A 13,480-nucleotide genomic window follows, 5' to 3' on the forward strand; every position below is an offset into this window, starting at 1 on the left:
TTCAAAGGTGGAGTTAATTTTTTGGGATTAAAATTCGAAAGTGTAGTGAATTTACTGTTTTCTTAAATTGAACAAAGTTTTAAATTGAGAGTAGACAACTGTACTTTAAAAAAAATATTTAAAACAATTTTTTAAATTTGTCGAATTCGTATCGCCTCTTAAAATATAATTTTCAATGGATACTTTTAAAACAAAACTGAAATTCGAATGTGGAATGAAATTTTCGTATAGTATCCTGGGTTTTATTTTATTCAACCGTATTATATTTTCGAATTAAATTAAAAATTTTCTTGAAAAAAAATCCAAAAAAAAGAGCACGAGAGGGTATATATTTTTTTTAAATCCGGGAGCCCGTCCGGCCGGCCGTAGATAGTTGACAAGCGACCCCGGCACTCGAAACGCGCTATCATTTTTGATCCGTCGACGTGCCGCCACTTCTTTATCGACCTGGTAAGCGTTTAATAAATGTATCCACACGCAGGAGGCACACACACATATATAGGGCCGTCTTATAGTTAATACCTCAGTGCATGGTATAACACACATCTTATTCTAGAGCCCGCGCCAATCCAACGACTCCGACGCGTGCACGCTGAACCAATTGTGATGATCTTGTGATTTATTTAAACCGACACCCGAATTTGTGATCTACAGGCATCTCTTACCCCGAAAGTATTCCTTCCGCGGGGGGGAAAAAATGAGTGATACAAAAGTGAAATTAAAAAATGTGATATGAAAATCCTACCCTTGTGATTCGAGCTCTCGGACCTTGTGATAGAACTGAAGATACTTGTGATACCCCTCGACTGACTTAGCTACTAAAAAAAAAAGATGTTACTGAACCTGGTAGATATGCCGGAAGTGGCGAGAACTTTTCTGAGTTATCTCCTCGTCTTCGTCCTCCTCGTACCGCACACCGTTAGTGATAAGCAGCTACCGAACAGTATACAGAAGAGGCACTTCCAGGATAACCTGGACCAGTCGGAGGAGTTCCCTCAGCCCACGCAGCAGTCGGGCTGCAGCAGCTGCAAGATGCGGGAGGAGATCAAGATCAGGAACCTGGAGATGATCAAGGGTGAGATCTTAAGGCGGATGGGGTTCCAGCAAGCCCCTAATATTACGGGGAAAGAACTGCCCCAGATCCCCTCCAGGTATCTGGCGATGGTGGATCCCGAGTACGGCATGCAGAGCGACGAACCCCATCAGTTCAAGACTGGATTCTCCGTTACCGAGGAAGAGGATGAGTTCCACGTCAAGACGCAGAAGGTCATCACCTTCGCACAACCATGTGAGTATTTTTTTTTAATTCGAGCCACCCCTTGGTTCCCGCTGGGCCCTTTTAAAATCAAAACTTAGGTTCGAAAGTGAGGTTACATTTTATTTTGAAAATGTTTTAAATCGAGAGTAGAGAATTGTACAACCGTGTTTTGAAAAGTATTTTCTAAAATAAGTGCATTTTTCTAAATTTTGCGCTTGCAAGAGAATTTTTATTGTATCCTTTAAATATCAAAATTTAAATTCGAAACTTGAGTAAAATTTTCGAGACGTTAAATTTGAAAGTGAAGAAAGTTATTTTCAAAAACGTTTTAGATCGAGAGTTGTTTCGCCCCTTACAGTATGCCTTTCACTAGATACTTATTATTAAAAAAATTAAATTTAAAAGTGAGGCAAAAAATTTTTGCGTCTGTAAATTCAAAACTGCAGCAAATTTATTTTTATAATTTTTTAAGCCAGAACTGTGTTTCGAAAAGGATCATTTCACTAAATGCTTTTTTTTCTAAATTTGTACCACCCCGAACCACCCCCATTGCAAAAAGGTTTTCATTGGATGCTCTTAAAATCAAATCTTAAATTCAAAAGTGGGGTAACATTTTTTAATACGTAAAATTAGAAACAAAACATTTATTATCAAACATGTTTTAGATCCAGAATGGAAAAACTGTACAATTGAAAACTGGTCTGCATTTTTTCTAAATTTTGCGCTACGTTTTTTTTGGATCCTATAAAATTAAGAATTAAATTCGAAAGTGAAATGAAAATTTTTGCGCAGTGTTTTCCCCGTTTTGTATAATAAACGACTAATCCAAAAGTATAGTAAATTTCTTTTCAAAAATGATTTTTATAGAAATTGGTTCTTTAAATACACATATACACTCATTCAAGTTCAAACACTAGGGGGTGCTAATTTTTAACCACTTCCAAGGAGAAAAGTTCATATAAATAAGTGCCCAAAAACGCTCCACTGATTACATGCAGGCCGTTCTAAAGAACCTTGTTCTTTGAGCTCAATGAAATTTTCTCTGATTGCAATTTTCTTGTACGATTAACTTTAACGTCATATTAATCGCGTTAATATCGATTTTTTCATTAAAATGCGTTCGCGTTTACCGTTATGCTGCCATTACTTACGTATCGGGTTGATTCTCCAAAGTCGCGTCAGTCTTTATCGCCAAGAAAATTAGATATTTACAGTGATCCGGTTGATTTCTATAATTAACAGAGTTGCGATATAAAATTGCATAGGTTGTTGTTTCACTTAAAAATAAAACCGCATGCACTTGAAAACGTTCTCTCCTTTATTGCAACACGAAAAGCAAATATTTTTTTACTTCTATTGTGAGAATGACTGTGTTGTAGCCGGTTGGTGGTTTAGCAATTGGATCACTAGTTATTTTATCAAGAAAACCATAAAACAATCTAATAAATTTTCCCCTTTACGCAAATGGATGAGACTAAAATAAGACACTTTTCTGGCAAAAATTGGTTAACATTGGTTATTGACATTTAATATTTCTGTTCTTATATGGCAAAATCATTGTGAACGATAAAGTAATTTAGTTCTAAATTACCTGAATATTAAAGATTCTTGATCATATCCTTCGGTACTATCTAAATAATTACATGGGGCTGTTTACTCTGAAAATGGGCAATGAGTTTAAGATCAGGACTGTCAGGTGGCAGCAATATAATTCTGTTGGTGAAAGGGAGGATTTGTTCAGTCTTTAAATCAAGGAAAATTTACAGCGAAATGCGCAAGATAAGAGAAAATTCTCTTGTATAAAATTGTCGTAATATATTTTTTAATGGCCAGTGCATTACCGACTTTATATAGAAATTATATGTTGCCGTAGTAAACAGTGTCAAAAATAAATTGGCGCCATCGTATGGCGCTTTGTTGATATTAATATGCAGCGAAAAAATTCCTCTAAAATTACACGCACGTGCATAAAAATAGCTATTTATAAAAGTTGTACCGGCACACTACATAAATACAGGGTGTTAGAGGTTTGACTGCCTTAATTTTAACAGACGATAGAATACACTAAAATAAAGAATAAACCTTATATGATATAGGTCCTAAACTCAACCATTTCTGTGAGAAAAATTACCAAAATCTCCAAGTTTGATTAATTAAGGAATATTGACAACTGCGTGCATAGAATACCCTAAAATACAATGTGTATCACTTTTTTGAACTTTATACTTAATTCTAAAAAATAATTAGCGTTGTAATAAATTTAAAATTCGATAATATTCATATCGAGCAATGTGACAACGGCGCGGCGGATAACACGAGGTAGTAATCTGTCCAGCACTACGCAATTCAGTTGGTATCTGGAATTGGACCGTGTCTGAGTGTTTTTTGCGTACCACTATTTCCTTTTCCATCGAAAATGGTGGTGGACATGTTGAGCATATGTTGTAGTCTGTTTTGTACTTGTGCGTTTAAAAATTACTGAATTTTGCATTTTGGTAAGTACCTACCTAAATTATTTTTAATACGTATTATTATTTGGACGACGTGAATCTTTGAAGATTCATAATTACTAATATTCGAGCTAAAATTTAAACACAACACTATCTTCGTACTACAAAATCGATACATTTTATTTTATTTATTTAAAAACTGGAGAACGATTGTCTTCAAATTTACTAATGTTTCACAATAATAGCTGTTTACATTTTTTCCGTAGGACAAGTCTGCCGCGTGCACACGTGGTGTGCATCAGCAGGTAAAGCGCTGTTGTCACGTTGTGATGAAACTCCCCAATATTAATACTCGCTGATTTTGAAAACTGTTAATCTTACTCCCCCTGTAATATACAACTTTTTTGTTCATTCATGATTACTCTATCTCATGTTGAAGTAATGGCAGTCAAACTTCTTACACCCTGTATAAAAAAAAAATGTTAATTTCGGTATTTGCTTGTTTTGTAAGGTAACATCAGCTACTGTGGTACTGCAGTTTCCTTTTTTAATTATTGGTCTTGGTATTTTTTAATAAATGTTATAACATAATTATATAATCGTTAAACTTTTAGAAAAAAAAAATGCATTTTGAAGCGACAGTGAATACCAAAAATCTAGATATGCAAGAAATTTATAACCTCAGAAAAGTTTGTTAAGGAGAGCGTTTTTATGCGTAAATTTCAGTGAATTTATAGCAGTCTGTTGACGAAGGATTTGGAAAATTTAAGCTCGAATTGATATACAGTGTATCTTACCACATAATTTTTTATTTTTATGAACCAAAATGGATGCTTTTCGGATGTATTCTCCGCAACTGACAGTCAGTGGACAGACTTTTATCAAAGATATAAAAAATTAACAAAAATAAATTGGGTTATCGACGGGGCCAACAGCCTCTAGCAAGGCCCACATAGACTTTTTTTAATTTTGTTGAAACAATACGATAAGGAAAAAACGCGTACCGTCTTCGCATATGATTTCATCTATGCAATTTGATTTTCTTTGATTTTTTTTCGATATTTGTTGAGTATTTAACGCGAAATTATGAGACAAATAACGCAAAAAATTGTTTTCATCTTGATCATGATTAATTGATGTTTAGGGAGCAGTAGACCTACTCCTTCAATTTTTTGTAAAACTGACGATTCAGGAAAGGAAAACGGTTTCGCCGATTGATTTCAAAATTTACAGGCCTTACGGGTTTGTATTGAGCTAAAAAAAAGCCTACAAACATTTGTACTTTTCGCAATATTTGCGAAGTAGTCGTTGATATTCCAAAACAGCTGAAAAAGTATTTCTTTTGCACTTTTTCAGAGTATACATACATATCTCAATGTGAAATAATCGTACAGAAAATTAAAAAAAAACAAATTGAAGCTGAGAAATCTGGTTAAATGTCTCTGGCATTGAGCAAGCTAAAAAAAAATTTCTGAGCCCATGAGCAATTCTAATTGTAAGAAAAAAAAATTGTAAAATGTTTGCCTTGCATTATTTCTTTTGATTGAGCCGAGAATGATGCACAAAAAATTTTTAATCTCTAGATTTCAAAACTAGAATCTTCAAGCTTCAAGATGTTTTTTTTTTCTCGATACGACCATTACTCACGAAGTTACAAATTTTCAAAAATAATTTAAAAAATTTCGGAAATTTTTCTTCTACCTTAATTTTTTTGCTGAATGTATATCAGTTATCTAAACAATTCATGCTAATCATCTCAACGTTATCTATGCAACGTTTTTTAATGCACGCCACTGACTTTTTGTAGGTACTTGATTAGCTTTCTAACAATTTGAGCATTTTGTTCAAAATCAGTGTCGGGCTTTGTCAAATTCGAAATTGTGCATAATTGGCACTTCGTACCGAAGTTTTGAAACTCCCTGTACGTCAATAAGAATCGGAATGGATATAATGCAAATTCCTTGTAAATGTCATTTATTTGTGTGTAAAAATTTGTAAATAATGCTATTACAAACTGGTAAAGTTGTTTGTGAAAGGTGGTAGACATAAATTTCGTATTTGCATAACAAAATTATTTAAATTATCAACAGGTGTTAAAAAATTAAGTATGGTAATTAATAACTATATTGTTCTCCTAATTGTACCCTAAGACGTGGCGGGATAGCAATAGGATTTGCCTCGTTCGATGGCCAATAGGAGCCGTGAGAATATTTTTAAGTTCCTGGGAATTTTATTTTTTTTATATTTTAAGAGTATCACAAGTAATTATTTGAAGTTGAAGTGAGTGACGTAATGTTGGAGCTAAAATAGGATTGAAATGAGTAACAAGATATGTCAGCAATAATTATAATAATTAAAAGTTCACTGATAAGTCGCTCCGTATCGAAAATTAATATTAATGATATTTTATTTAGAATGCGTCAAATTATTGCTGGTTTTAATTGGCTTCTATACATACAGCGTGATATTTACACCAAAGGATTGTTGCTTGAAATAACTAGAAAGTAATGTACGTTGTATTGTTTCAAATTTCTAATTATTAAAAATAAAAATTAGTGTTATAGTAAGGACTTCGTATATTTTGATAAAATTTTGGCATAGTGGCATAACCGTTCTTGGTTTGAATTTAAGTGCCATACTATTGAACTGAAAATATTATTTTTAGATATTCTGTACCTTAAAAAAAATCCTAGTATTATTTTGGCATCCCTATACCTGAGGGATTACTAGATACTTGACACCCTGTGTGTTATATTTAACCCGACGTCTGTGAAATTTCAAATTACATTTGAAGCATACGTGTCTCCTTGTTTTATTTCATTAAATTGTAACAATTAATATGTCATATACAAAAGGACTCAAGTGTATATATGTATGTAAAGATTAAAAAGCAATTTAGTTCTTTTGGCAAACCATTACTAACTGTTGTTTAACATAATATAGATTTTAAAGAAAACGGTCCCTAGGGATTAAAAGTAATACTGTAGTCTCTGAAATAGGTCTTTGAATGTCAAATAGCATTAGTAATATGTAGAGGGTGTAAGAAGTTTGACTGCCATTACTTCATCATGAGATAGAGTAATCATAAACGAACAAAAAAGTTGTATATTACTAGGGCGTAAGATTAACAGTTTTCAAAATACACCGAATATTAATTTTGGGGAGTTTCATCACAACGTGACAACAGTGCTTAACCTGCTGATGCACACCACGTGTAATCGCGGCAGACTTGTCCTACGGAAAAAATGTAAAGCATTTAGTAAATTTCAAGACGATTGTTTTCCAGTTTTTAAATAAATAAAATAAAATTTATCGATTTTGTAGTATGGAGATAGTATTGCGCTTAAATTTTAGCTCGAACTTTAGTAATTATGAATCTAATCTTTTAATTTAAGTTTAATCAAATTACGTATTTGAAAAGTATGTAATTAAAGTACCTAAAGAATCACGTTGTCCAAATAATCATAAGTTTTAAAAATCATTTAGGTACTATCAAAAGGCAAAATTCAGTAATTTTTAAACGCACAACTACGAAACAAACTACAACATATGCTCAAAATGATCACCACCATTTTCGATGCACGCACGACACCTTCGAATCCAATTTTCGCGCACTCGCTGGAAAACACCTCAAGAAAAGGAAATAGTGGTACTCAAAAAACACTCCGACACGGTCGAATCCCGATACCAACTGAATCGCGTATATTGGTGGTTGCTAGACCTTAGTACCTTAGTACCTCGTGTTAATAATTTTTGTTAATTTTAATGTATTCCATCGTCTGTCAAAATTAAGGCAGTCTAATTACAGTAATATTTTGATTTGATTAACTTGTGTGCTTCAGTTTTACGTCATATTGCTTTATACATATATTATGTTTTGTTATTAGTAGGTCATTTTCTTTCTGATAGAGAACAGCTTGTTGTAGTTGACGAAGATATTTCACAATCATTAGCTCTGCGGTCTGGAGTACCACAGGGAAGCATATTAGGTCCAGTATTGTATTCTATTTGTACTCCAAGTCTTATAAAGTCTATTCCTGATGTATTTAACGCTAGTATGGACATTAATACTAACTAAAACAATGTGGCATCCTCACAAAATGTCAAACTTCAATAATAATTAACCTAAAGAAAACTGTTGCTATTCTTTTCTGTAATTGGAGTACTAGAGGTTCTTTATTGAAAAATCGTGCTTTAATAATGATAATATGTCATTTAAAGAGTCGGTAAAAAATATGGCCTAATTGTTGGTAATAATTTAAGAATTAAAGATTTAAGTCTCCTTATTTGCACCATAAAATTGAATATAGAACAAATGTTTGTACCTTGAATATTAGCAGAAATCAAATTTTGACTATACCTACCGTTTTACCATAAGGAAATTTTTTAAAGTTGGATTTCTTGTAATATAGCCAGTTGGGTAAATAATTTGTACGTTGGCAACTTCTCCCCGTCCTGTAATGTATTTGAGGAAAAAAATAAAATGAAATCCTTTGCTGCAGAAAGGGTTCCATGGTAGTCATTATATGCAGTTTTTCGTTTTATTGATTTCACGCTTTTTCTTCTTCTATCTACGAGGTCTGTTTAGAAAATAACCGAACTTAATTTTTTTTTAACTACTATTGATTTTATACATTATTGGTCTTTGTATCCTTCAAAGTACCCCCTTTCCCAATTCACACACTTCCCAGCGATGTTTCCATTTCGCGCAACAGTCCTGGATAGCTTCATTTGAAATGGCCTTTAAAATCTATGACGAATTTGCTTTGATGTCGTCGTTAGGCTAAAAACGGTGTCCTTCCTGATTTTAATTTCCGAAATAACAAATAACATAAATAATAACAACTCGAAATAAACAGTGAACATAACTTTGACATTGGATCGAGACTGACGTGCTTTCTTGGAGCGTGGATATTCATTGTGATGATTGAACTTTTGTCTCAATGTCGTAGCCGTAAACTAAGAGTAAGTGTATAATCTTCGTAAGCTTGTCAAAAGTTGAAACGTTTCCGTGAAAGTTTTGTCCGGTTTTACGCAAAATTTTACTTTGCTTCGTTGTTCCAGAAAACCGCATATTTCAAAAATCGTATCTAAACACTTTGCACTCAAATAAGAATGTCACGAAAACTAAATGAGATATCCACAATCCAAGAACATGTGGAGAAGGTTATGCGCAACGCAATGCTGCCAACCGCACATCACTAAATATCTCCATTAGATTCACTTGATTAGTATTTAATTACAATTTTTTTCTCGTAGGCTTAACAGTATCTGATTGCGATCAGTAAGCTGATACGAGACCTATCAGTTTCCAAAAATTGTTTTATAAAATATGGATTTGTGTAGACATGCGGAAAGTACCTAATAAATCATTTATTATTTACTATTAGCCCAAGAAGAAGTTTCTTTGAACTATACGGACTGTCGTACCGAAAAGGCGGTACCCTACCACACCAGAGGTATGTACGTGTGTGGTAACATGTAAGTACCAAATAACTGGCATTGCTACCTCTAATTGAACGTTAGATAGGTGTAATTTATTCCGGTAACTAATATATGCAAAGCTATTCGTGTATCGGGTTATCCTTTCGGTATGCCGGGAATGCCGATGGATTTGCAACTTGTTCGGTAAAACAATATTATAATTTTAAATAATCGAGAAACCTGAAAATGTGAAAAAAAAGTGGGATCCGAACCAGATGATGGCCGAGTTCTTACGTGAAGGTCGTTTTGAAGGTCACGTGATTCATTTTTAGTGTCGTGTTCGAGTTTCTCACGCTGACGTGTGGACGGTCCTTTATTTGCTGTAATAAATAGGGTGTTCTTGAAAGCTGTTACGTAATTTTAAAAGGATAATCCTTTAAAAATTAGGAAGAGCGAGTTTAAATGAAGATTGAAGACGAGTGAAGAAGTCTTAAACATGTTTCTGAAAAAAGTTCCAGTAAAGCAACCGAATTACAGGGTGTTAAATTATAGAAAAAAATATGTGCTCGTATAATAGGAATCCGAAGAGGTAGTTTATTGAAATTTGATCCTAGAAAGCTGTACTTTCGACATACAAGTATTTTTTGAGCGTAGCTGGTGTGTAATAGTGTATTTATTGAGAAAAATAAAGGTACGTCACTGATTTGTTGTTTTGAATACAATCCCTTTAAACAAACAATTTTTCTAGTGACAAATACGTGGTGTCACACATAAGAACGGACACAGGGCAGGTGCATGTATGGATGTTCAAAATATTGTAACTTAACCAAACTTACCTATACAGGTAAGTTCACAACTTATCCCAAAAAAATTTGGGAATAGATGCGGCATGAGAAATGGAGTAGATATTGTAAAAAAATTTTGTAAAATCCTTATAGTTTCCGAGAAAAAAATTATTGAAGTAGTGCTTTCAACCATTACATAGCTGGACAACTGTAGTCTCTAGTATCATTTGTAATACGCCTGGACAGCCACGTGGCCTCAGCGACTCCGAATACTGAAATCCGACTTTCTAATTTTTTCTTTACAAAATTGTATTTGTAAGAGTCCCCTGTACATCCAGAATTTTTTTTTGGATAAGTTCTGAATCACCCTGTATACAAAGTTGCACCCCTGAGTAATTATTAGCTCCCAAAGTGGGTGAATTTCGAAAAAAAATAATATCTCTGCGACACTTTACCGCAGAAGAACCAAATTTGGTACATGATTTAGGTTTGTTACTGGTGTACTTTGACTATGATTTAAAGTTAGTTGAAGCACTACAAGGTGTTCATTGGGGATGATTCACCCCTAAAATTGTACCGAACTTTTTTTTCATTGACCGAATTGAAAAATAATAATATTAATTCACAGCAGAATTTAAAAAGTTTTTTTACTCTTGTTAAATTTTAAAAAACCTTATGGTTTTCAAGAAAAACCGTATTAACTGAAACAAGATTTTAACAGTGTTTATTAGAAAATAATCGAAAAGTCAGTAGTAGGCAATGAATTTATCTTTCAAACTAGTCAGTTAGTACTAAAATTATTTTATTTCAACAATTGCCTCTGATTGTTGTTGAAAAAATATGAATTATTTTTATTATTTATTTGTGTATTTTTACTTAATATAATATTCGCTTATTTAAAAACTATCTAGGTAGGTACTTGTTTTTCTTTTTGTAGAATTAGGAGAGAAGTGAAGTAAAATTTATTTGTCCAATTGTCAAATTTGAAAGATAAAGCTTACTACTGACTTTTTGATTATTTTCTAATGAACACTGTTAAAATCTTGTGTCAGTTAATACGATATTTCTTGAAAACCATAAGGTTTTTTAAAATTTAACAAGAGTAAAAAAACTTTTTAAATTCTGCTGTGAATTAATATTATTATTTTTAGTTTTTTAAAATTTAACAAGTGTAAAAAATGTTTTAAATTAAATTCTGCTATAAATTAATATTATTATTTTTCAATTCGGTCAATGAAAAAAATGTTCGGTACAATTTTAGGGGTGAGTCATCCCAAATGAACACCTTGTTGTGCTTCAATGCTTCAATTAATTTTAAATCATAGTCAAATATGACCAGTAATAAACCTAAATCATGTACTAAATTAGGTTCTTCTACGGCAAAGAGTTGCAGAGATATTAATTTTTTTTTCGAAATTTAGGGCTCCACATTGGGGGCTAATAACTCCTCAGGAGTGCAACTTTGTATATAGGTAAGTTTAGTTAAATTGCAATATTTTGGACACTCCTACACGCACCTGCCCTGTTCGGTTCTTATGCGGTACACTCTGTATATTCAAACTGATGCTATACACAAAAATAAAATAAAATTTTGTGATATTTTCTCTAAATCCGACATACTGTTTCTCGAAAATGAAGCGAACAACTTTCTTATGAAGCGTTTTGCGTAACATAATTTTATTACCCCTTTGAAGAATCGTGCTTATTCAGGGAAACGCTCTGTATAGGCAATTAAAAAAAAATTCTAAAATTTAATACCTTGTATTTTGGGCCTCTTGAGACATATGTTGGGAGAAAGGTGTAAAAGCATAGTTACACGGTATTTTTTTTGTTGGAAAGGAATAATGAAAAGACTCGTCGAAACGATGTCTTGAATAAAATTATGAAAAAATTTTGGTATTTGGGTATAACTGTTAAAATATCCCATTATTACCAGCTCGCCATTCAAATTCTACAGCTTTAATGGCAAAATAACTGGTATCAAAATCACATTTCGAACAAAGTATAGGGGAATATAACTAAAGTGATGGATATTTAAAAAAATTGGAATGCTTTAATTGATCTTGAAAATCTTGTTGAGCCGCATTTTCTACATAACTAAAGTATGAATGAGCAGAAAAACAACTATAAATAGAAATAAAAAACTATTTATTGATTTTTTAATCGTTTTTGTTATTTTGTTCTAAAAAAAACTAATTAAGATATTTCGTTAATTTAACTTTTTATAGTTGTTTTAAAAATGTGCAAATAAATAACAACGTATTACCACAGACAAAATAGCTATCGCCAAGCTATATTGTTTGTGGTATTACATAGTAAGTGTGGTAAAAACCGTTACCATAAGTACAGGGCTTTCATAAATGATTACAAGCTACGTGGTTACGTGGTCAGTAATTTTGTTTGGAACAGTGATTTTATTTTCTTCATGTTGCCAAATATATGTCGGTAAAATTAAAAGATAACTATCTACAATAGTGCATTTAAAAAAATATATATATTTGTTTGATTTTTAAAAATAACCCTTTAAAAACGTTATACCACTGTAGCCTTTTGATATGGTCTGTAATTTTGTATTTCATGATAACCATTTCTCTGTCATTAACAATAATAAAATCATCCTAATTTGTGCAAGCTTTCCTAGACATCATGTACCTAAAATTAACCGTTTTCGAGATATCGAACTTTGAAAGTAACTTTTCACTGCTCTGAAATTTATGAAAGAGAAAGGTTCCCAAATTGCAGAAAATAATAGTTCAGGGTTGATAAAAATGCATGAAACGAAAAAAAAAATATTTTTTTATAAATGTCCTGGATATTTTAAATTTTATGAAAACAATAACTATGCCAGAAAAAACAAGTGAAAACAAGTTTTAATACACAACAAATATTTTCTTTGGAATTCTATTTTATAAGATGCTCAAAGTGTTCCCATTTACTTTCTGGCAGTAATGAATTCGCTGAAAAAAATTCTGTAGTGAATCTAAAAGGGTGTTGAAATATCGAAAAGTTCCTGCAACTTTTCGATATTTTGCGGCCTATTTTTGTAGACTACATTTTTTATGCGACTCCACAGAAAAAAGTCAAGCGGGGTCATATCGGGAGACCCAGCTGGTCATTCAATTGCCCCTCTGCGTCCTATCCATTTTTCAGGAAAAGTTTCATCTAAATATGCCCGTACCACACGTTTAAAATGTGAAGCAGCCATCGTGTTGAAACCATATTTGTTCTACCGATAAATTGGGACTGTTATTGAATAACAAAAGAACGACGCGGCGTTGTTATGGAACTAGAAACGTTCAAAGGTAACTTGATGAACTATAAACTTAATGGAGTAAAATATTTTTGTATACCTACTTACTTAATTTATAGGAAAATGATTTTCAAAGTTCGATATCTCGAAAACTGTTAAGTTTAGATACATGATGTGTTATATGAATTTTGTATAGAATTTCGAGAAGAATTGAAATATGGAATAATATACAGGGTGTTCCGTTAAAGAAAATGTAACTTTGTTTCGTCATGACTTTTTGACTGATCTTGTATATTTAATTTTTCTTTATCGT

The 13,480-nt window shown here is 32.5% G+C and overlaps 1 protein-coding gene across 1 annotated transcript in view; it reads left to right on the forward strand.

Annotated features, from left to right (window-relative positions):
• Positions 1-540: 540 nt before the first annotated feature.
• LOC108906569 (growth/differentiation factor 11-like) overlaps positions 541-13,480 on the forward strand; it is a gene marked incomplete at its 3' end in the record, with an annotated part of 53,289 nt that continues 40,349 nt past the window's right edge. Inside the window, exon 1 of the mRNA XM_018709868.1 lies at positions 541-1,288. Within this exon, the coding sequence (XP_018565384.1) occupies positions 832-1,288 (457 nt within the window). The remainder of the gene's footprint in view (positions 1,289-13,480) is intronic.

The sequence above is a fragment of the Anoplophora glabripennis genome, unplaced genomic scaffold (genome assembly GCF_000390285.2).
Source record: "Anoplophora glabripennis isolate ALB-LARVAE unplaced genomic scaffold, Agla_2.0 scaffold108, whole genome shotgun sequence".
NCBI classification, from domain to species: Eukaryota; Metazoa; Arthropoda; class Insecta; order Coleoptera; family Cerambycidae; genus Anoplophora; species Anoplophora glabripennis.